At 42.9% G+C, this 26006-nt stretch overlaps 1 protein-coding gene and 1 long non-coding RNA gene across 3 annotated transcripts; both read left to right on the top strand.

Annotated features, from left to right (window-relative positions):
• The first annotated feature begins 14468 nt into the window (after positions 1-14468).
• Positions 14469-17690, top strand: LOC127607195 (D(1) dopamine receptor-like). Of its 2 annotated transcripts, none has more exons than XM_052075344.1 (2): positions 14469-14747; positions 15376-17690. In XM_052075344.1, exon 2 carries the CDS (start codon positions 15649-15651, stop codon positions 16795-16797), a length of 1149 nt encoding a protein of 382 aa, XP_051931304.1. In that variant the 5' UTR covers positions 14469-14747; positions 15376-15648; the 3' UTR covers positions 16798-17690. The 2 variants fall into 2 exon arrangements, with proteins under 2 accessions (XP_051931304.1, XP_051931303.1); XM_052075343.1 differs by having other exon boundaries at positions 15184-17690.
• A 3238-nt stretch (positions 17691-20928) lies between these two features.
• Positions 20929-24176, top strand: LOC127608277 (uncharacterized). The gene is made up of 3 exons (XR_007964229.1): positions 20929-21409; positions 21487-21992; positions 23328-24176. It is a non-coding gene; the product is annotated as an uncharacterized LOC127608277 (long non-coding RNA).
• The last annotated feature ends 1830 nt before the right edge of the window (positions 24177-26006 follow it).

Here is a 26006-nt window from a genome sequence, read left to right as displayed (position 1 = left end):
TATGTTTTACCACTGTAAAACTGCGGCCATTAGTACGGTGCGTCCTGTGTATGTGTAAAATACAGAAATGTCACCCATTAATGAGACTGCGGGCATTAGTACGGTGCGTCAAATAGTCGTGAAAATACGGTAGTTTGAAATCATGTCAAGCTGGGTCACACGATCCAAAAAAGGGGTCCAGGTCATATCTCACAGTTCAGTGTTTGTTACTGGGGAGAATAAATACTCTTGTCTCACTGAGCGGCGAAGGTCTGCAAGTTTGTGCCTCCGTCACGAATGTTGTTTTTTCATCACAGATCAATCATGGTCGCATCCGTTTGCAAAGACAACAATTTTATTGCTCTGCAGCCACGCCTTCTACCATTCACCAAATGGCAAGCGGCTGAATTAAAGAGCCAAGAATTGCTGACAGAACAGTGTGTGTGTGAATTACTGTCGAGGTCAAAGACTCATACCCCCTGTCTCAAATCAGTGCCACTCTTCATTACCTACCTCAACGGTCCTGCTGGTTGAGCTCACTTGCTCACTCTGCGAAGCGGCTCTTAGCATGTGGAGTTGGAACTAAAAGCATGTCCCAAGACTGCATTCTCCAAAGGCCAAGGACTATAGGGGTGTTCACACGGCACACATTTGCTCCAGCGCTGCACCGATGTAGTTTGTTGCGATATATTTTGCACCGCAGCAAATTGTGTGGAGCGTTCACACGTACAAAGCCGCTGAGCGTGTCAGCACCGGCACAGCGTCGGTGCAGCCCCACTTGCGTTCACACGGCAGTTTCTGCAGCGGAGCAAAACGACAGAAAACAAATGAGCTGTCGTGTTGGTTCTTTTTAAAACGTATACACAACTCAAGCGGCTACTGAACAGGCACGTCCTTCTCCTTCTCGGTCTCCATGCCTTCTGCTCGACAGTGACCGCCCCCGAAAACGTCAATCAACGATGACTTCAACGACACTCAGAAAAGCAAACACGGAATGCGCCAAAAAGAAAATCAAGAGAGGAAATCATCATCATCATCATCTTCCAAGCCGCTTGATCCTCACTCGGGTCGCGGGGGGTGCTGGAGCCTATCCCAGCTAACTTCGGGCAGTAGGCGGGGGACACCCTGAATCGGTTGCCAGCCAAACGCAGGGCACACAGAAACGAACAACCATTCGCACTCACACTCACACCTAGGGACATTTTAGAGCAGGGGTGTCCAAACTTTTTGCCAAGGGGGCCAGATTTTATGTGGTAAAATGTCGGGGGGCCGACCTTGGCTGACATTCTTTACATTGAACAACAATATTGTTCAACAAATTTTAGTAAGCCAGTCTGTTTCACATTTCCATTTTTATTTTAATTTCAACAATCTTAAGAATTTCTTTTGGTTCATTTGAAACGGGTATATCACATGCAACTGCTTATTCACTTGACTTTTTCTTAAACAGAAGTCTCCTGAGTGCAAATTGATTGATTTGAAACATAAAATGTATCACCATGACTTTTCAATAGTCACAAAACCTTTGACTCGAACAACAGGGAAATGAACAAGCAATACACATATCCACAACTGCAAGGATCATTTGAAATATGACATATCAGTCAATATAAACACGGAGTGATGTCTTGTTAACTCGTGAGTGATGCCCTCTAGTCTCTAAATGCTATTACTCATTTAGTGAATGCTATTACTCATTTAGCCACTAGAGGGAAGCAGTACTCTATGAAACATCACTCACCAGTCTACAAGACCTCAGTCAATGCAACACGTGTTCCATTGCGCCCAACCTGCGGGCCAGATGGCACTGATTTTATGACAGGGGCCGAGGGCCGGATGAAATTCGGCCGGACTTTGGACATGCCTGTTTTAGAGTGTTCAATCAGCCTGCCACGCATGTTTTTGGAATGTGGGAGGAAACCGGAGCACCCGGAGAAAACCCACGCAGGCCCGGGGAGAACGTGCAAACTCCACACAGGGAGGCCGGAGCTGGAATCGAACCCGGTACCTCTGCACTGTGAAGCCGACGTGCTAACCACTGGCTTACCAGGCCGCCCAAGAGAGGAAATCACAAAATAAATTCTATGGGGCACGGGGGGTTGTGAACACACAACAAAGGAACAAACTACACAAACAACTCCGAGACAGTTCAGTCTCCTACAAAAGGAAAGATGTTACCAGCTAAGTCTTGTGTCGTTATTAAGCAAACACATGACGGAAGTCCGACAGAGCGCGAAAGCAACGCATTCTCGCCGTACGTAAACTCTTCACAAGCATTTGCTCTGGAGCAAATTTAACCCAGTTGCGTTCACACGTGCAAATTTACACCGGTGCTGCTTCGCGAACCAGCATTTGCTCCGGAGCGAAATTTTAAACCACCTCCCTGAGGTGGATCAAATTTGGTCCGGTGTAAGCTGTTTTCCGGGGCTACGCCGGAGCTAATTTGCACGTGTGAACGCTCTACTGGGGCAGCCCCGGCGTAGCACCGGACCAAATCTTGCCGTGTGAACACCCCTTATGGCATCGTCATGCCTCAAGCTGCTCAGCTTTCTCTTTCTGGCATCCCACTACCACCGCTTCAAGAAAGGATTTTGCTAACATCCCCAGCCCATGACTTCGGCTGACTAAAAAGGCTGGCACACTTTGACATAGTCACACCTTGGGACAATCTAATGAAAGTAATCGAATAAATATATATTTATGTAGTCCTCTCTACTATTGAAGTGTCCATTGTACTATTTTAGATTTCCTTATACATGTATGGGGTTTGTGTACAAAATTTCTCCGCGGTAAGGATCAGTCCAGTAACGAAACGCAATGAAATTCTATGACCTGGTTGACTTTAAAATCGCCCAATTAATGTACAAAGCACATAATAACCTCCTTTGCCAAAACATCTGGAAGCTTTTTGAAATTAGAGAAAATTGTTATAATTTAAGGCGTACTAACCAATACAAAAAATTGAAAACAAGAACAAACATCAAGCAAAGGAGTGTAATCAGTAATAGGTGTCAATCTGTGGAATAATTTCGAAACAGACCGGAAAATGAGTAAATCGCTTGTTGAGTTCAAAAACAAATTCAAAAGATTAGTACAAAAAAACTACCGGTACACAAATCAGAGTTAAACTGATACATTTGATATATTTATAAAATATAGTAATACATCAGAATTACATTGATCAAATTATTTCATGTTTTAATGAAATGCAGTATTTATTATGAATATGAGAAAATTGATATATAAATGTGCAAGAATGAGTATGTATATACAAACCGAAAGTTGTATAAATAGATGAGTACAGATATGTAGATTTATCCTTTCTTTTTTGTTTTGAAAAAAGATCAATTCATATATTACTTCATTACAAGGGGTAGGACGAGATACGTTTTTTTTACTCCTTCCTACTCCTTTGAACATAAAATTGTGATGATGACTGCATATCTTTTCCTTTTTACAATGTTTACTTCCCTTCATGTTTGTCAATTTATTATTGTATTGCATGTTTTATCCGTTCAATAAACAAACAAACAAAACAAACAAACGACCACACAGATGAAATATTAAACGCATGCATGTGAGAAAGTTGTGAAAAGTGTCACTACATCCTGTAAATATCCCCCTCCTTCGAGGCAACACTCAAAGCAACATCCGCACACGCATCACAATGCCCTTCCACTGATGGTGTCAGACAAATGCACCACAGTTGTTTCCAGGATGACATTCAAACGCAGCGGCTGCATTGCATGAGTCACAAAACAGCAACTCCATCAACTAACATTAAAAATGCGCTACAGCATTGGAGGTAGAAGAAAATAAGAGGAATAAAATAATAAGATTTAATAATGACATTTTTTGCTCATTTGAGATAAGCACAGGCGTTTTCTTTTTCTTTTCAGTCATATACTTTGTTATCTTGTGTGTCATACCAAGAAAAGCAGAACGGAGTACTTTGATTCATGTTTTAGAATCAAGCAAATCGTGTTTTATTTTTCTATAGAATAGCATGACAAAAGGCCACATTGTCCCGTCTGCGCATAAATCTTGTTTTTTTTTTTTGTTGTTGTTTTTTTTGTACACAATTGAACTAGACGCATTCTCCCATCCAGGTTTTTGACACAACTGCCAAGTCTGCCATGCATAACAAACATGAGTACAGCCATCAGAGGCGTAACGCAGTGAAGTGTGAGTCTGGCCATAAATCATGGAGCATGATGTTTTCCTGACAATAGTGATTGTCTGAAATCCATTTGAAAAATAGTGCGCGCTTTCAAGATGAAAATACCTGTAAGAATATGAGCCATTGAAGTCTGTATTCTGCTCATATTTAGTCATGCTGTATAACCTTCCCATGCCCACCGCGTAGCTTGGCGTCCTTGTAACGATCATCTCCTAGAATTGGAATACTCTTGTATTATTCCGTGTTCTTTGAATGTGTTTATTTCTTCATTTTACTACGTATGAAATAATACAGGGCAGCACGGTGGAAAACCGGTCGGCCCATCAGTCTCACAGTGCGGAGGTGTGGGGTTCGATTGCAGGCCTAGGCGTTTGCATGTTCTGCCTATGCCTGCGTGGCTTTTCTCCAGTTTCCTCCCCAAAAACATGCATGGTGGTGGGTTCATTGTGTGCTTTAAATTGCCCTTGGGTGTGATTGTGAGCATGAATGGTTGTTTGTCTACGTGTGCCCAGCAATTCAGAGTGTGCTCTACCAACAGTCCGAAGACCGCTGGGACAGGCTCCAACATGCCCGCGATCCTTGGGACGATAAGCAGTGTGTAAGTGATGAACTGAAATTGATGGGAGAATGTGCGCAGCCGAAAAAGTGCGCTGTAGCGTTCCTTTTTGTCCTTAAACACACAGAATTCTTGTCCAGAATTCAGATTGTACCATGGTCTATTTGTAACCCACTCTATGCTAAAGCAGTAGTAACACCCTCAAACGAAAAATACTAAGTTCATGAGTGAGCTCTCCCTAGCCTTTTGTGACTGTGCTCTAAATATTCATCAGAAAGTCCCTTATTGCCTATTATTCATCAGCTGATGGACAACCACAAAAACTATTACAAAGTCACAGTCAAAAAAAGCAGAGGGGCTGCCCATTTGACACTTCTTCGATGAACTTCAAAGACATCACTGAATTCATTTCTATCCAATGAAATGGTTTTCTTTCAACATCAAGCCATTCTCCTGGTCTATGTACTCGGGTTAGAGCAATGTAATGAATCATTTCTTTCAACATTCACGCGCATTGGATCCAACTTAATTGAATTGGCTTCAATAAACTTCATTCACTCAGTGGAATACAGTTCATTTATATCGGTGCTGTCTCTTAAAACTAACCTAGATAATATTCAAACAATTTAGAGCCATAAATCAAAGACCCCCAAAGGTACAGGAAGAACATGCAAACTTCACAAGGAGAAGGCCAAATGTGTGAATTTGAATTTATGACCTCCACACTGGAAGGAAGATGTGCTAACCAATCATGACCATTCCACAAGCAACGTTGCTCGTGCAAACTGCACACTTCTCAGGTTTTCCACCACTGTTACTCATCCACACGTGATGATGATGTCAGCATCAGAACGGCGATCGCCTTGTGTTATTTCACGGAATGCATCCATTTAAAGTGAAGTTGAAATTGAACTTGATTATATCATGTTCATTTCAAAAATGATCAATTACGTATTACGTGTTAGAGTGATGTAAACAAGAAAGCCAGGCACGGCGAAAGGAGTTTTGTTCTCTACCACGGCCAGAGTGAGTCTTGACTGATACATAGTGGGGCTGAGAATATATTTTCAAAATATATTTTTAAATATCATCCATCCATCCATCCATCCGTCCGTCCTTTTTCAACCCCGAATATCCTGAAGAGGGTCGCGAGGAGGTTGCCGGGGCCTATTCCAGCTGACTGTAGCTAGAAGGCGGGCTGCACCCTGTCACCAGTCAGTTGCAGGGCACATATGGAGACAAATGACCATTCGCACCCACATCCACACCATCACTGAATGGGAACCGATCCCACGCTGCCCGCACACAATTCAGGCGAGTGTAAAACTACACCATCAGCGACTTTAGAATATCAAATCCAGTAAAATGCTGCTAGGGCTGAACTGGGACTACACATATTTCTGAAGGGGTTGTAGCACCCCTTCGTCCCACTGTAGCACCATCCCTGCAATCAAGATCCCCTTAGTCTTTAAGTACAAACTATGTTGACATACAATTTTGTGTACACGAGCGTGACCACAAGTTCTTACGGTCCATCATTTGGGGGCAGCATGACACCATCCACAGTGTTTCGCAAATGACTATCTCAGGATAGGCAAAACTAAGCAATTCTGTGCTTTTTCTTCTGCCTTTTGGATGAGACAGTCGAAACCAGCTACTATTCGCAGAAATTGCAACCCTTAGTGTGATAACAACTTGATATAATCTCATCAGGTGAGTGAGAATGTGGCTGAACACGACTGGTGTGAACTGTTGAGCAATTTTTTAATTTTGACAGCACGTTTGCATTTTGAGTAGGTGCACAGGGTGACATCAGTCGCTTCCTTTCCGCGGCGACTTTGTGAATCAAATAAAATGGGCTGATGCTGGTCATGTTAGTAAGCGGTCACACTTAAAACAACAAGGCGGGCCTGTTGAAGGAGAGAGAGCGAGATCGATAGCGAGTTGGAGTACAGTATGATGAAGTGCGTGTTTGCTCTTGTCTTGCTGCTGCATTTCTGCTACAGTGCTGACAACAGTGTTAACTTTAACCTGCACACGGAGATGATAGAAAGACTGGGCAAACTCAACAAACTCTACAAAGGCAAACAACTCAAGATCACGTCTGTAAGTAAAAATGCGCTCGCCATTTTTAAAAGTTTTTTTTTGCTTGCTTATCTTGTCTGCAAAGGTGCAAGGACCATTGAGCATGGGTATCACACTTTATTGCATGCTATTACATGGGCTGTCTGTACCATGACCTGGAAGTCACACCTCCATTAAACAATCAGTTCAAACATGTATTCCGATAAATATTAGTGCTGGAGAATTAAACATTGCACTTATCGCACATGGTCCAAGCGAATACAATAGATGTATATTAATATTAATATTAATTCAAACAACTGAGTCACTTTATGGATGATTGCCGATATCTCATGTTTTCTTTCATATACGTACAGTACATGTGAGTGTTTTAGCATTAAATCCAGTAATGGCACGGTTACCACGCTAGCCTCACAGTCAAGAGGTCCTGGGTTCGCATGTCCGCTTGGAACCTCCTAAGTGGAGTTTACAAAAACATGCATGTTGGATTCGTTGAAGACTATAAATTGTCCTGAGGTGTGAATGATTGTTTGTCCGAATATGCCCCGTAATTGGCTGATGAGGAATAGGCGCCAAATCATCCTCAACCCTTTGGGGAACAAGCACTGCAAATAATTGGAAGGGTTGTCACCATAGTTCTAATCGTTTATGATTTTATTTTGATTTGTGTCAGGTTTTTTTTAATTTCAGTTAATTTTGATTATTTTTTAGAGTGAGGTATTTTAAATTACCGGTAGTTTTTATTTTTTTAATGATTTGTTTGAATTTATATATTTGTATTTTACTAGTTTTAGTATTAGTTTTATTTTTTTAAATTTAAGCAGTGTCAGTCGAGTACAAAAAAAATGGTCATGAAGTATTGTTTAATGAGTCTTCCTTCTTCTGTAGCTTCCAAGTACAGCAATACCGAAATAAGCATACTTAAGATGAACCTCATGGGCGATATCACTTAACAAAGATGGAAACAAAGGACAATTATCATGTAAAATTTACAACTAATTCTTAATTATTATTAATGAACTAAATTTTAGTCACAGTTATAAATGTGAGTTGGAATTTCAGTTTGTTTTCATTGTTTAAAGCCTTTTCATTTTATTTCGTTAATGAGTGTCTTTTCAATTTTTGTTTTTGTTGTTAGTTTTCATAAAGGGGAAGTCAAGTCAAAATTTTCATTAGTTTTAACGAATTAACATTGATTAATATTGCATGTGTGGAACATGAATTAAGCGGCAAAATCTACCTGTTTGCTGGCACTTGCTGTCATCGAAAAATGACATCACGGTGCCTAAGGGTTCATTTTGCGAACGTCACATAACCAAACCTAGAAAACAGGTGAGGCATGATTGGTCATGACTTGAGTCCATAGGTACTGTGATGTCATTTTCAGTTGACAACGAGGGGTGGTACAAGGCAAAATGGCCACCCCCTGAGATGGATAAAAAGGACTGGATTTTGGTGATGAATTCATATTCCACAAGCACAATACTGACCAGAATGCCATGTTTAGACTAGAAGGGGTGTACAGAACATTATTTTGCAGAGAAAGACTTCACTTTCCCTTTAACGACAATAACCTCGGTTGCGACTCAGGACCAATGAGAGAATATGTATTGTACGTCTTCTTATGTATCTAATATCTTTCCATCCCTGTAGCCAGATGCAGTGCGGATGCCGTCCAGAGATATGCACAATAATGCGGTGAGTTCTTTTTCATTTCACTTCCTGGTGAAACAAAAAAGCCTAACGACTAAGCCCATGGCATATCTCCATTTCAGGACTCCTGTGTGAATGTTTTCATTCAAGAGCTGAGCCTGCTCCTCAGCAATGTGACAGTACAACAAGAGAATGAAAACATCCTCACAGAGCTCAAGGGAAATCTCCAGCACATGAAGCCTCGTCTTCAACAGGTTTGTCAGCAGAAACAATATCATCAAAGTGTGTAGGTGGCCCTTCTGGCACACGCCAGACATGTCTTACAAACATCTGCATTTTTATTTATTTATTTATTTATTTATTTATTTATTTGCAGAAAAAATATAGAAAATTTTAAATAACTGTTATAACATCACTCACATAAAGTGGCTGTATGTTACGGTGGAACCATTTTGAAAAATAATTTCATTATGATTTTTTTTCTCCTCAATATTGCAATTGGCATTTAATATGTGATTATTTTTTCAAGGTCCTCTCCACATCTTTTTTTTTAAACAAATACAAGCAATACATTAATCTGTATTAATGATAAACGATATCATTTTACTATACATCAATGTTTTGGTCTAATAGGATAATCCTATGCTAAAATAAAGGCAAATGCACCATGAATTGATATGAAAGACAGTAGGCGCAACCGGGTATGTCACAAAGGGTCCCGTGACATACCACCTGATATCTGGTTTAAGTGCCCATCTTCAAAGCCTTCCTCAAAACTCACTTGTATTCTTTGGCATTCGACTCAGCATGACTTAGATTTGCTCTTGGTTTTACTGTTTGGTGGTTTCTACCGCCTTTATTACCGATTTGTCTTACTGTTTACTGTTGTGCATGTTAAATTGCTCCATGTACATCACTTTGTATGCAGCGATGGCTGTTTGAAAGTGCTCTATAAATACTGTTGACTTGACTTGACTTGACTTGACTACATGTATGACTGAATTTTTACTTATCAAGACAAATAAACTAATTGTGATGGTCTACGATCATCACTGAACCTGAATTAGGTGAGCAGATTTGGATTTACCACGGAGCGTGTCCATCCACTCATGGACAGAGTGCTGTCGGATTCAAACCCATAGTGTCAGAACTATAAGGAAAAAGTCCACCATGCTATCACTGAAAAAAATGTTGCACTTTAGTGCTGTTACTGTGGGTTATCTCCACAGAGCCTTTCCTACTTTGAATATGTGCATGATGGGTTGGTTTAGATAGACTGCTTGTGCATTACCGACGGGCAAGTACAGTAATATGAAACTTCCGTTCCTCTTTCAGACTGACCATCAGTGCAAAATGGAACAGAACATACGTAGCCTGACGCCTTTCAAACCCTACTCAGCTTTCCTGAAGAAACTGAATGGAAGGAGAAGATGAAACATTCTTTTGAATGCAATGCAGCTGCAATGCACTTAGTGAATATCTTTTTTGACAAAGGACACCAGGTGGAGAGCAGTCCAATGCGAAGTCATACTATATTAAAGTATCATGAATGTTGTTATTTATTTATTTATTTGATCATCTATTTATTTTTTTCTCGGAATTTCATACAAGGCAAAGCATATGGTTAGCATGCAAGAAAAAATATTTATCCATATCTGTCTCTGAATAAAAAAATAATTTGGCATTGCTGAATGTTTGTAGTTGTATCCTCGTAAAAGGCAGAAAAGACCTCCTTGTATCTATTTCAAGCATCGAGAGTGCAACCGGACTGGTAATGCTGACATAGTGCATGCTAGCATGCACACTGATCACACACCACACGCACAGACACACGTTGCAGCGGGAAGAGAGGCAGGGAGGTGAGATTCCACTCCGGCCCCCCCCCCCCCCCCCCTCCCCAGCCCCCCACCCCAAAAAGCCGGTTTCAGTCTACGCCAAGTATGTACAACTTATGCATATTTTTCACCCTCACGGCATAATGAAGGCCTTTTTTTCATTCCCAGGAAAAATGTAACATACGTCGGCACATGAGAACATGTGTGCACATTTCTAACAGGTCGTGTTGTGTCTGTGTGTGTGCTTTTTGTTGTTGAAAGAGTAGAAATGTAGTTTGTTTACACCAGGGGTGCCCAAACTTTTTTGATCGAAGATCTGCTTTTCGATCAACTATCCTTACCGGCACGCGTGCGCGCGCACACACGTACACACACAGACACACACACACAGACCCCCCCCCCCCCCACACACACACACACACAGGCACGCCATGATGAGAAACAGCCTGAAACGGAGGCATGCGATGCACTTTTGCAGCCTGTTAACTATCGTAGCTCACACGTACCGTTTTAAAGTGCTTCCCTGGGCCCTCCTAGATTCCTATTCTTTGCCCGTGCCCTCAGTGAATTGTGCACGAAGCAAACTCTGAATGAGAATAATGACCATAAAAGATAGAGCGCAACAGCTCTGATCACAAGCTGCAATTGCAGACTGCTGACAGTGCTGAGCGCAAACACCGTCCGGTGACGTAATCACGCGCCACCCAAAATTCAAGATTTACCTGCTTTATTATTTTTTTTTGGGGGGGGGGGGGTGAAAATGAGACTGATAAGATGATTAGGGTGCCGCGTACATGAAAACCAAAAAATATGTTACTAACATGTACAAAGACACAAATGGTTGTTTGTTTGTTTTCTCCTCGACACTCTTCGGATCTACTTGGGACATGTCTTAGATCTACCGGTAGATCAGGATCGACGTAATAGGCACCCCTGGTTTACACGATTTCCATGCAAAACATCATCGATAGGCCGACAATGCACAAGCTGTGGCATGTCCTGGCATTAATGCAATGCAGTCACAGTCTGCTTTTGCTGTATTCAACTTTTCCCCGTGTACTGGTTTATAGTCTACACCTGAATTGACAAGAACTTGAAGGGACACAGTCACAGAATAGAACAGGGGTGGCCAACCCGCGGCTCATGAGCTGCATGCGGCTCTTTAGCTGGTTCAATGCGAATCTCGGGCTTTCACACGACAAACGTTGGTAGTGGCGATGCCATTCAAACGAAGGTGCTAAATACACAGAACGTACTACGCCAGCCTATCATCAATCCCGTTATTGACATAGAGGGCAACCAATAAGATGATTGCATTACCGCTCATGCACAAACAACGGCGTTTTTTTCCGGATTGCAGCTTTCAGTATTTGAAAATTGCATTCTACTACATTGCAATATCAATCTTAATTTGATTAATTGCCAAGGCCTAAGAAAAACCCAAAACCTACGGCCAGGGCAGAAAAGACATAGCTCAAAAAGAAGCATGTTAAGCTAATACTGCAGAGAGGCCTCGTGAGTCTTCCAATGCATGAGTACCGGTACATCTAAAAAAAAACATGTAACACTCTGGTACTTGAGATGATTGAATCGTGTTATGACATCTGTTCAGGCCAAGTTGGTCTCACTAATGAGCATGCCTGAAACCACAAGCGGTTTTCAAACCAAATAAAAAGACAATATTTTCTCATGGCAGAGTCGTTCTCGTGTCATAACGACAACTTGACACAATCGCACAATCATGCAGAAAGCTAAAGCTTCATTTGTGAAACACACTCTTTTATAGCCAAGATGTGCTTCATTGAGAAACAAGGCAGCTACAGAAATGGCAAGAGCAACAAAAGGACGTCATCGAGAAAGAGAGAGCAGGGCTTATCAAAAGACTCCAGCATACTGTGTTTTCAGCAGACCTAATAGCAGAAAGAAATGTGTTCATGTGTGGTTCGTGGTAAAGTCTGATTTCTCACGGATGATCACGCATGTAGGCAAGCAAAGTCACGATGTGGGCTGAATAAACTTCTTGGAAACGTATTTTCAGATTTTTTTTTCCTCAAAAGTTTGAAGTTTGACCCAAAATTTTCTGTCAAATCATGGCAGGCTGATTGAGCACTCTAAATGGTCCCTGGGTGTGAGTGTGAGCGCGGATGGTTCTTCGTTTCTGTGTGCCTCATCCTCACTCGGGTCAGAAAAATCTGATTCTTTCTCTTAATTTTTTTTAATGGCCAAAAACCATCTCAATTCAAGTCACCAGCGATTCACGCACAGCTCTAATTGGGACTATGGATAATATGGATAATTGGAAATATGTCTGTAATTCAAAACAAAATGTTTTTTAACAGTTACTGAAAATGTCTTTCAATTCTGGAATGACCGTGGTGCTGGTGACCTATATGCAGAATCCCCCAATTCATTGGTTATGTGCTTGTCTTTATTGGACATTCAAGTCAAGTCAAGTCAAGTCAAGTCAAGTCAACAGTATTTATAGAGTACTTTCAAACAGCCATCGCTGCATACAAAGTGCTGTACATGGAGCGATTTAACATACACAATAAACAGTAAGACGAATCGGTAATAAAGGCAGTACAAAGCACCAAGCAGTAAAATCAAGAACAAATCTAAGTCATGCTGAGTCGAACGCCAAAGAATACAAGTGAGTTTTGAGGAGGGCTTTAAAGATGGGCAGCGAGAAGGCTTGCCGAATGTTCAGTGGGAGGTCATTCCAGACAGAGGGACCAGCAACAGAAAAGGCTCGATCCCCTCTGAGCCTCAGTTTAGTTCTTGGTACTTCTAACAAAGACTGGTCCACAGACCTGAGGCGCCGGGCAGGTGTGTAGGGGCGGATGAGCTCAGAGAGGTAAGGTGGCGCGAGATTCACTGCGCATGCGCAACACAAGAGGCTTCTGTGTGTCACTCATGGTGATTCAACCATTTCGATAAACAAAAAGCAAGTGATTTATAGGCTTGGAAAAAACTTCGGGAGTACAACAATCGCTAAGCATTCAGTCCTGGTACAATTGGAGAAGGAGCTTCACGGTTCAAATTGCAGGCAGTAATGTGAGTGCGTGTGTGTGTGTGTGTACGTGCGCGTGCGCGTGTGTGCTCGCACACTCGCGTGTGTGCGTGCAGGCCAACCAACTCCAATTAAAGGGTCAACGTACTTCTGCTATTAGTGCAGCTGCACTTTGTTAATTGCACAAATCCATTTAATTATGGTAAAGCGACATGATCATGCACTCTCTCATTTGAAATTGCAGTACTGCGTGCACATAAACTGTCATGCAAGATTTATACTGACAGTTTAAGGAAATTGAAGATTAAAGAGGTATATTAAATTATATATTGTTCTAATTTTAGCCCCTTACTTGCATCTTTCCTCTATCCTCGTGGTCAATCTTGTAAACTGCTTATACTGTGGATGCTTGAGAGGGAAACGGCGAAAAGCTGTCGCTCCAGCTCCCATCACAACATGCATGGATGTGCGGCGACAGCTGGTATGCCACGATTGTTCTGAATTCCATTATGCGATGCATGCAATCAAGTGAATAAAACAAGCGGCCACTGCGGTGATGCAGACAGATTTACTTGGATTTGTATGTCAGAGGACACTCAAGTCGCAAGGTGACAGTGTCACTATTTTGTCAAGAGGTCATAAGGATTTAAAAAGAAATAAAATGGTCAATCTGTCTCAAAGGTCTTTCGCTTAAGTGCAGCTAACGCCTTTGTCCGCAAGATGGCGATAGGGAGCCAGTGTCCTCCTTGCTTGGCCTGGTTGGTGTCCTGATTCTGTTTTATAACCTGCGTGGTAATTTCATCGAACTTTGACAGCGATACACATTCAACTATTATAATTAGAAACAACTCTCTCTCTCTCTCCCTCTCTCTCTCTCTCTTTCTCTCTCTCTCTCTCTCTCTCTCTCTCTCTCACTCTCTCTCTCAGTGTATCTCTCTTTCTGTGTGTGTGTGCGTGTGTGTACGTGTATACACATAGTTTGTTTGTTTATCTATTTGAACGTGGTGCAATATGATGAATATTAAGATGATTGATTTTAAATCGAGCAATTACTACAGGGGGACAAGAGATCAGATTTGGTCCTGGATTTTTGGGTTTGATGCCTCAAGCGGTATAAGAAAGGCAAAGCGAGCATGCTTTATTTGCGTGTTCACCGTGTCTTCAATGGAACACGGTCAGCAGACTACAGCGTGCCCTCGAGAAGGAAAAAAAGTGTGTGAAAGAGCGCACATGTCACTGCGCTTGTCCGCAGAGACGCGCTGAAGCTGTGAGAGCGCGCAGACATCAATCCGCGATGTTGAAGCACCTTACAAACAACGGGACTGTTAAGGATGTTCGGGGTCGCGGATGTTGGACTTGTTCAAAATGCAAGATTTGGTGAAAACACTGCATTCTTTTGCACAAGAAGTGAATGATGATGAGAACGATTACAACTGGACGTGGATGAAGGTATGTGCGACTCTAAATGTTCAGCAGTTTTATTCAGGGGTAAATGTAAAGAAGCTCGAAAGGAGCACTTAATTAGGTACACCCGCACATTCAAATGAGTGGTAGTGGAACAGACGGTGACAAATTATGTGCAATAACCACGCTTATTTTTATTGAAACTTACAGCGAGATGAATGTGTCTCTGTGACTGTAGTTTGCAAGCAAGTTGATGTGTATACTGCGTCATATTCTCTTATTTTCATTAAATGGGGTCAACAACATCTGCGAAACAGTACTTTGTATACGGTCAATAATGTAACATGTAGTTGAATTACTATTCATGAAAACTTTAGACAATTACAAAAACAGTTTTGATCACTGTGCTGGTTTTCATATATCAATATAGCATATTGATCATAAATTGTCCACAACCATACCATTTCTTTTATTTCTTTAGCGGCACCAATTCATCTCGTTTTCCTTATAAAGAGATGTGTGCTGAATAGACAACCTCACTCTTCAAGTTGCCGAGTCAGTGACCTATAAATTGAGCAAAGGCAAGAAATGGTCCATGAAATTTCATGAAGAATGTTTGGGGACAGAAATGGCTAAACAAAAGTGTTATTTCCCGGGTGTTGTTCGTCCACAGGCTTGCTGATGACCTCACCGGGCAGACAGGTGATCTCTGAAACTGCAGAGCTTTGGTTACACTGCGGAATTGCGGAATGACTGTTACCTGTTGAGCACGGAAGGAAAAACAATGTCAAATCGAATCTATCCAGTCAAGGGGCTCATCCATCCCCCCCGAGTGGCGCTGCCGAGGGAAGCACCGCTTTCATCATTTCGCAGAGGCTTCCAGGGAAGCCTGGAGGCATGTTAACCTGCAGTTGTGATGGCGCCGTCCCTCCGCGATATGGCTTGAATGACACCTTCAGGGATGGATATCATGAACATAACAAGAGCCTTCGACAGCGGCTCTTCGGATGAGGCTTCCTCAAATCAAGTCCTGACCGGTTGTTTCCTCTCACTGCTCATCCTCATCACACTGTTGGGCAACACGCTGGTCTGCGCAGCCGTCACCAAGTTCCGCCACTTGCGCACCAAAGTCACCAACTTTTTTGTCATTTCGCTGGCTGTGTCAGACCTCTTGGTGGCCGTTTTGGTGATGCCTTGGAAGGCGGTGAGTGAGATCGCCGGTTTCTGGCCATTCGGTTCCTTCTGCGACACCTGGGTGGCCTTCGACATCATGTGCTCTACAGCTTCCATTCTCAACCTCTGCGTGATCAGCCTGGACCGCTACTGGGCTATCTCCAGCCCCTTTCGCTACGAGCGCAAAATGACACCCAAGGTGGCGTTTGTGATGATTAGTGCGGCGTGGACGCTGTCCGTCCTCATTTCCTTCATTCCAGTGCAGCTCAACTGGCACAAGGCTCACACGACATCTTTCAGCTCACTCTCTTCTACCGCCTCCACCTTTCTGAGATCCAACGTGACATCAGAGAACTGTGACTCCAGCCTGAACAGGACCTACGCTATCTCCACCTCGCTCATTAGCTTCTACATCCCCGTCGCCATCATGCTGGTCACCTATACCCAAATCTACCGCATTGCGCAAAGGCAAATCAGGAGGATCTCCGCCTTGGAGCGAGCGGCCGAGAGTGCCAAGAACAGGCACGACAGCATGGGCGGAGGCTCTAGCATCGCCGATTCAGAGAGCTCGTTCAAGATGACCTTCAAGAGGGAGACCAAAGTACTGAAGACCCTTTCCGTGATCATGGGCGTATTCGTGTGCTGCTGGCTCCCGTTTTTCGTGCTCAACTGCATGGTGCCCTTCTGCGAGCAGTCGAGCGGGGAGAAGGCTTTCCCCTGCATCAGCCCCAGCACCTTTGATGTGTTCGTGTGGTTCGGGTGGGCTAATTCCTCCCTCAACCCCATCATCTATGCCTTCAATGCTGATTTTCGCAAGGCCTTCTCCATCCTGCTGGGCTGCCACAAGCAATTTCCAGGAGGCCACAACATCGAGACAGTTAGTCTAAACAAAAAAGGACTCATGACTCGCTCAGAGCACTGACTCATCCGCAGAGGGGTCCAAGCGTCCCCCCTACTAATGCCAGTCTGATTGCCTTTGAACAGAAATGCTGCTGTGTGTGTGTGTGTTAGAGTGACTTAAAGGCGTTGAGCCTGCGCGGATCCTGGTTGGACTGGGCAAGTGGACCGACTCCGGGAAAACTGTCAGAGTGAGCATGCCTACTTCAGGTCTTTGCATGGCAAGAGAGCCCAGATGAGAGGAGGGGATTTGGGGATTGAGATTACGACTCTTTGTTGCTAGGCCAGGAAGCGCTGCGGTACTGAGAGGCCCGTGGAATAGATAATCCCAAGACTGGGCAGCGTACGCCAGACACTGCTCGCTTCAGTACCATTCAGCAACATGTCCACTACGCCAGAGAGATACCGTAGGTTAAAAAAGTCTGTCACCATTCCATTCTGCTTTTACACTGGAAGATGTTGATAAAATACAATTTACCATTTAATCACTGATTGTCATCTTTCAGACCTGCAATCTTAAATTTCTTTCTGAAGCTGTCAGTGCATCAAAACATGCAAGTTGTGTTTTATTTTTCTCACCCCAAAACATCATTTTTTCAGATCCATTTTCAACCTTATCATATCTGCCCTCTTTGTTCGAATTGGTTTTACAAAAAAGGGTCTCACATTGCTACGTATGTTAGGGAAAAGGCAGACACAACCTTTGTGCTACTTTTGTGTTTGCCTATGAGATCATAAAGAATTACATTTCAAACGTTTATGTCTGGCGGCCCGGTTAGCGCGTCAACCTCACAGTGCAGAGGCCGTCGGTTCGATCCTGGCTCCGGCCTTCCTGTGTGGAGTTCGCATGTTCTCCCCAGACCTATGTGCGTTTTCTCCGGGTACTGCGGTTTCCTCCCAAACATGCATGGCAGGCTGATTGAATTGTCCCTAGGTGTGAGCACTGCTGGTTGTTCGTCCGTGTGTGCCCTGCGACTGGCTGGCAACCAGTTCAGGGTGTCCTCCGCCTACTGCCCGAAGACGGCTGGGTTAGGCTCCAGCACCTCCCGCGACGCTCGTGAGGATAAAGCGGTTCAGAAAATGGATGGATGGATAACGTTTATGTCTCAAATTGTTCACTGTTTACAATTAAACACCACTTTTGTATTACAGTACTACAACTTGGAATTACTTTCATCGCTGGACATCACTTATATACACAATATTTCAACTTTAAAGAAGACCTTTTCATTTCTTGTATCCAACTAGTTGTATATCTTGAATGCCTGCCCTGTCATGTTCCGTATTTGGCAGCAGGTGGCAGGCGTTCCATTTCGGCCGCCTGCACACCTGCTGCCTATTTGTCGGTGATTGCACCTGCTTATCTAGGCGCTCCGGCGGTTGACTCATTTGCCGGAGTATTGCATGCCGTGCCACTGCTATTGCCCATGTATTTTAGAAAACGCTACTCGTATACTATTGCTGTTCTTTACATTCTTCGACTTACCATTATTAAGATTATCGTAATTACCTCATTGATTCCCTTGCCGTTTTTTGGGCAAGCGTTTTTCGTTGTTTCGTTATATTAATTCCTGGTTTTTCGTTCGTAACCAGCGCTTCCTGTTTTGTCAATTAGATGGCGTAATTTTGGTTTATAATAACTATTATTTTGTGAGAAAGTCCTTTTTCAGTGCCTGCTGTTTCGGAGATCCACTCATTGTCATTTGCTCTGTTACGTACGAAGCAGTTCTTTTTCCTGCTTCGTGCGTAACGTGACATGCCCACACATCAAGGATGAAATTAAACAACCATGTAAATCTTTAGTTATTTGCCTGTTTCAAGAAATGTGTCATTTTGCACTTAGGCCGTTCTGTTAAGAAACAGCGGGACTAAATGACACCAAACACTGAAATTCTCAGCCAATGAATTGGCTCGACACAGTTCCATAGTAGAAGAACCACTTTGAAAGGGCAGTCGCACTCACAAAGCTGAAAGGAGCTGCGGTGCTGTCCCACAAGCTAATGGTGTTACCCGCAGCACTTTCTGAAAATTATTTTATTTATGTTTATTATTCATTTATTAATTACAATTGTTATACTAATGTGGAAGAGGTGGACATGGGAGTGGACCGTATTTGAGTTTGGTGATGTCAAGTGCCCCACGGCTACATTTACTGACAAATGTCATTCGGCTTGTTGATGATGAAATACCGCAAGTAATAATAGAATGGAGTGTATATGCGCTAGCTTTGAGGACCTCATTTACTAAAGGCTGGCAGTGCAAACTCATGGCGCAAGAAAACCGATAAAGTGTCATGATTCCGTTGTTATGCTCCAGCAGGGGGCAAAGATTCATTCCAGCTGCGCACCTGCCCTCTACCTCGAGGCACATAACGAATCTCTACGTTATAACGGTAGTTCGTTGTTACTATTTCCAACAAAATGGCCACCAGCTACGATGTATAATACAGTATGAACATCTACAGTAAAATCATGAACCTATAATAGAGTATAAACATGTCAATTACGTGGATAAAATGTCTTATAAAAATGATTTTATAAGACATGAAACAAACAGTTGTAGCGTTCCTACTTCATCTCTGAAAATACTCAGTCAGCAAATGATAAATCCATGTTCTCCAGTTCAGGGTGTGCCGCGCCCCGAAGCCGTTTCCGATCATCTTTCAATCTGTTGGCCTCGAACTCTGACATGATTTTGTTGCCATGACGGATGATTGTTGAAATCGTTGACTTTGCCAAATTGAAATACTGGTTGAGCTTCATCTATAAGACTCCTTTTCCCTTTCCTTTCAATAGTGAGCGAAAATTTCAGCCTTCCAAGACAGCGAGATTTGCTTCCGTTGACCAGACATGTTTTCAGACGATGTGGCCAGGACCGCGCCGTGCCTCCGGAAGTACAACAATGTACGAGTTGATCAATAGCGTTGCTAACCAAATGAGGGAAGCCCGTGCTCTACATTTTGTTCATAGGCAAGGTCCCGGCGGCAGTTAATTGTAACAAAGGCCTTTTCACTATTTTGTGGGAAAAATATGGTCGTTATTATGAAGTTCACGCTCTCAAGGTGTTCGTTGTAAGCAAAATCGGCAAATGGAAGGTAAATGACATGAGATCGGGACTTTGAAATTTGACCGTTGTAAAGGTGAAAACGTATACGGGGAATTTGAAAAGACATTCAACTGTACTCATTTTATTTAGTGAGCAATTCTCAGTTTGTATTCGTCGCAATTTGGTTTTCTTGTCTTTTTGAGAGGAGCTATTTCCGTTATTTCCTTGCCTATTCCGTATTTTCCTTGCCTTTTGCAAGTGCAGGATTTGACGAGCAGTTATCAAAAGAGATACCAAAATAGACCACGGGGATGAAAAGAAAGGCGGAGCGAGACTAAAAAAACTATGTTAAGAAAGATGTTCTTAAAGTTGCTCTCTATTTGGCAGAGAGTTGGAGGAGTAGTAAATATTTTCTTTGTCCTCAGGGCATGTAACAAACAATAATGGAGAAGCAATGATATTTATTCACATACATATTGTAAATACGCACACACACCGGTAAAAATAAAATGTCAATTATGGTGGCGTTTGGATTGTCCTGTCAGGGGTCTCATGTAATATCAGTATTTTAGTCCAAAGGGCAAAATCGAACAAGGCCAGCTGTGTCTCCCATCTAAAAAAAATCCCTTTCAAATAACTTTGGTGCTCACGTGTCACTTGTGTCCGGTGATGTCGTGCCGTCATGAGCAACGTGACTACAAGCTTAAGTTCGAGGAGTGAAAAGCCTGGAATAGTAAAGCTGGAACACCCACTGTGGGCCTGCTTCATTCCGACAATTGCCATTTTTTCTTTCAAGTCATAACAAAAGCCATTTTTCATCCTGAAAGGACTGAGAGAACTTGACCTAGGAATTTAGTGTGCGTCAGTAACTTTGTATATTTAGGATGAACCTGTCACAAAAACCTTACATTTAGTTATATTCAGGTCATGCGAGATGGCGAAAATATGAAGGGCAAGCAGAGTGATGAGGAGGTTCACCCAAAGAATCAAAATCTGTCACTGTGCACCAGACAACCTTGAAGCTATAAATTGATCCAAACTTCATCATTGAATGATTTTGAAAGCCACAGCATTCATTTCAACATAATGATAGCTTCCTAACTAGCTGACGGTGTTCCACAAGATAGGTCTAACGTCACGGGAGAAAGATTTATTCATATTCTATTAACATGTTCACATAAACAGTCAACCAGGCTATTCAGTCAGTCAGCATGGCAAACAGCGTATCCAACAGAAGGTTCGAACAGAATCGGACTCTCAAAACACGGACTCAGGTGGAATTGAACAAAAATAGGTTATTAATACAAAAACGCAAGATTGGCAAAGTACAATAAAAGATGCTAGTTGCAATAACCGGGGAAAATCAAAACTAACCAAAAATGCTTGCGAAAGGCAAGGATAATATGAACGGAAATAGCTTGTCCTGAATAGACCAGAATATGGCCAAAACGCGAGGGATACAAAACCGAGACAAAACTTAGCAGCAAACATCCTTACTATGACGAATGCAAAAACGAGGCACGAAAATACATGGCGTGAACAAGAGAGATTGTCTAGAGAATTCAACACGTGGAGACAAAGTCATGAATAAGGTGAGGAATAAATCCGACAAAGGCTTGACACCTTGATGGTGTCTTGCATGTCTAATTGACATGCATATTGGCGGCAGGTGTGCACACTGGAGGGAGGGCCATGGACTGCCACCTGCTGGACACACACAAGCACAGGTTCATGACAGCAGCAAATTGTAAGTTGACCAACCGTGGAAGTGCTGCGGTGTGAGCGATTCATTGGCGAGTGGTCCGACGTGCCCCCTGGATTTCATGGATGCATGAATAGTTACTGCACACACAGGGCCGTGGACTGTCCTTGACTTATGAAACCTCCTCAAGCATGCTGGCAGAAGGGGGTCAACAATTACTTTGTAGTATGACTAGAATTGCTACATTTCGTAAATGAAAATAAATGACGCCCATCTCGACATCTATGGTCCACGGCCCCTGTGAGATTGTACGCAGCCCCTAGGAGTGTTATATTTTTATTTGTGTCCATGTTTTTATCTGATTTCAGGATCTTGAGAACATCCCCAACTGCTTTTAAAGCAAGGGCATCTTTAACCACCGTCGCTGCCTATGTTCTGCCTACAGTCGTTTACGAGAAGACTTTTTGTATCTGGTAGAGTCTTTGGATTGAGTTTATGTGCAGAGTTGTAGCCGAGGTTATGTTTTGAATATAACCTCGGCTAAAAGGATACCATCTTTGAATGAATTGTTTATTCAAGTGAACCGTATTCGTCTACTGTCTCTCTTTTTACACGAAAGTCAGGGATTGATGTAATAATCACAGACACACTGAATACTGTTTTCCTCCAAATGATAAACTTTTTGACAGTGAATAGATATCTTCTGAACCATGGCATGCACAATGAAAACACTCGGAACACAGTTTACAAAGAACTTTATAATTATCTCCTACTACTACTACTATCAAGCCAAGAATGACCCTCAGAGTCACGTTTGTATATCTGCGAACGTTTTCTGTTTTACTGACGTGATATATTATGGACAAAAAAAAAAAACCTGCATGTGAACAAATCCTGCCCGAATTGAACCAATATAGCAAGCCTCATTTAATGGCCAAATAAGGAACAATTCCACATTTTACGCGATAGATGGCAACCCTAAAATTCTGAGGGAGGTGGCGACTGTGACACCGCAGCGCTTTCACCTGCTCCAGAGTGTGACCCAGAATCCTCACAATGTCATCAACATGGTGTAAGCAGAGAGAATTTCTCTCCATTTTCTCCTCGGGGAGCTCAAGAGCTTCTTAAAGTACTGCTGTCATCCTGGATTGGCACATGCGAGAAGTGATGTCAGACACGGTGACTTTGCATGATACTAACGACCCACCCTGGGGAAATGATTTACTGAGACGGGGCTAGGAGAGGAAAGAAAGCGTTATGTAAATATCAAACAATGGCAGCTTTGAGAGGGAGAAAAGAAAGTGAGAGGAGGCTCTTGAAATATAGCATCACAAAAAAGCATTAGTAAGGTCGTCCTGTTGCCATGTCTTTCAAGAAGTGTATTCTGTCGTCACTTGCTCCCAACTAATAGACAGGCACAGCTGGCCAGGCGAGCAGCTTGCTAATGTACTTCATGATTTCCTTATCACTCACACTCCGCTGGCACATCCTCGGGGGGAATCAAATGCAATCAAAAAATTTGCAATATCTGTATTATCCCCACTTAAAAATGTATTATTCACAACTGGAAGTGCATGCTTGTGACTTGAACCAAAGTGCGTTCAGCACAATTTTGCTGCGCGTGTTGGATAAATACTCCTGTTCATTGTAGGGGGCCAGAATATCTCACTCAAAATAAGACGTCTTTAACCTTTAGTGTTTGCCCTTTGCAGCGAGCCACTCTTTCGCGATCCCTAGTTTGAGCTTTACTTTGCTTATGACACCACTTTGCTTCTCCGCCCACACTCTGTTTACTGTTTACGCTGCAGCCCACTGGCGGTGCCGCGTCGTCATTCGTCACGCTGGCTCCTGTGGATAGAACGGCGCCTGTGACCCCACCACCAGCAAAGGAGCGAGGCAACGAGGGCGAAGGGACTGCTGATGTAAGGGGGTGCAGTCAGGTTGCATAAGAACTGATCAGTCAGTGGAATTGATGATGACTGATGATTGCAAGGATGTTGGCCTTACACACGATTACATACACCGATGCCTCGACTCTGGACTACAAACAATGGCAGCGAAATTATAAGATGAAAAATTGTGCCAATTTGTGTGTGTGGACAAACTGATGTTGATGTCACAGCTATCTCACTACTTCTTTGCTAGTTTTGGTGAGTGGGACAAAATGTCGATATTCAGATGCTTTGATCGTTATCTGATTTTAAGTCTATATGAGACAATATCATACAGTAGAAAAAGATGTGTCACACAACTAAACAAAAAATGTGACAAAGATGGACACGCGGATCATGTATGTACTTTCTGCCATCTCGTGGAGGACCATTCAATTGTTCTGCCTGTCATTGTTTGTCTTTGGATTGTTGACAAAGAGACAATATTTGTACACTCTCAGAAAAAAAATGAAAGGTACTGAAGGGGTCCATTTTTGTACTACAAATAACAACTGTTGTGATGTACCAAACAGGGGATCACAATTGAACCCCAAGGTACAAATAAATGACGAGAAATTGCACAAATGTTGAAAAAAAGTACACCATGATTTGCAAATCATGCTCAACTATATTTAATTGAGGACACAACAAATACAAGATGTTTAATGCTCAAACTGATAGATAGATAGACAGACATCTATAATCGCAGGGCACACCGAGTCAAACAACCATTCACGCTCATAGTCACACTTAGGGACAATCAAGAGTGCTCCATTGACCTGCAAGGCATGTTTTTTGAATGTGGCAGGAAACCACAGTACCCGGAGAAAACCCACGCAGGCACGGGGAGAACATGCAAACTCCACACAGGAAGGCTGGAGCCGGAAATCGAACACTGCACTCTGCACTGTGCACAGAATGAGCCAACCAGCCGACAAACGGGCCGCCTCATCACAAAGTTAATCTATATTAACATTTCCTACACATCCTTAAAAACTTTAAATGTTTTAACTGAATGTCCATTCTCTTTTAGAAACCACTTGTCCTCATTCGGGTTATTGGCCCATTGGAGCTTATTCCAGCCTCACCCTGCATTGGTCAGTCAGAGAAGACACCAATTGTCACGTTGCAAGGTGGTGGACCCCAAAAAGCAGGCAGGAGGGAGGAGCAGGGTGTATTTGAAGAAGTGTATTGATAAAACAGTGAAAACTAAATCCTAGTGATGGGTCCAGCGACACCGATGCGTTGATGCATGCGCTGGGCTCACAGAGCAAACTACGTGTTGGTGCATGTGCCGCTTCATTACGTCACGTGATTGACACATGAACTGCACCGGCGCAGTTTAGACTGCATCGGCTGCGTTGACACAGTCCAGGCTGCTAATTGACACGTGAACTGCACCGGTGCAGTTTAGACTGCGGTACTTAGTCCAGGGGGCGTCGACTCAGTGCAGGGGGCGTTGACGCAGCAAAAGCCCGCACAGTGTATCCTAAGGAAGTGCGTCTGGCGACACGATGCTTATTGCCGAAACAAGCTAGACCCCACCCTCGCTCGAATAAAAATATATGTTTGGGCAATACGGAAAACACACTGATTATCAGAAAAAATTTGTCCGTCTGACTTCTAGATTCAGATTCACTTACATTAGTATACACTGTATTTTGTTTTCACTCTTTTGTAGCCTAGCTACTTATAGCTACATCAGGAAGATATGTCAAAAAGGACGAGAAGTTAAGTCAGATGCATTTTAGAGATCCTGCTGCGTTCATCTAAAAAAGTGGAACAACAGAGCAAGAGTGCTCAGCATCCCACAGCTGTGTCAAGCTGAACAAATGTCCCCAGCAGAGACACACGAAGAGTTAGAAAGTGTGAAGGAGCCAGAGAGACATTGCAGGCAGGTTGTGGCAAAGTCTCACAAAATTCCATCCATGCATTCCCAAGCAGCATTAATTGAGAGGTGGGGTACCCTGGATTGATCAGCAGCCTAACGTAGGGCATGAAAAGTATAAACAAACAAACAATTCACAACAAAATTACAGCTCTTGATGAACCTAACACACATGTTCTTGGAATGTGAGAGGAATCATGTAAAGTCCACATAAGAGGGCTCGACCCGAAGTTCGAACCCAGACCTTCTCAGCAGTGGGTCAGCCCACGTGCCATCCGGTGCCGTGCCCGCCAATCAAGATGCTTGTGCACTACCATTTGAGGCGCGGATATCTCACAAAATGGCAAACTGAAAACAAAGTGAGGTATCCAGGCTGATACTGTACGTGACATCATGTCAATGTTGGTGTGCAAAGTAAATCTGCAAGTTTTCTTGTGTTGCATCGCGTAACGCTCAGTGACGTGTAAAAGCAGAACAAATTTTACTCACGAGGAAATATAAAACGATGATTTCTATTCCATTCATGTTTTGGCGTAGGATTTCCAGTCTTGGTAGAGGTTGTAACAGTAGATTTTAAAAGCAGAATGCCTTTGTTTTTCTTTGAAACCAGTGTACTTTATATTCACTTTCAGCATAGCACCGTCACCATATCTCCGGGTTGCTGTTCA

This window comes from Hippocampus zosterae, chromosome 1 (assembly GCF_025434085.1).
Source record: "Hippocampus zosterae strain Florida chromosome 1, ASM2543408v3, whole genome shotgun sequence".
Lineage (NCBI taxonomy): Eukaryota > Metazoa > Chordata > Actinopteri > Syngnathiformes > Syngnathidae > Hippocampus > Hippocampus zosterae.
This window is presented reverse-complemented; position numbering and strand designations above follow the sequence as displayed.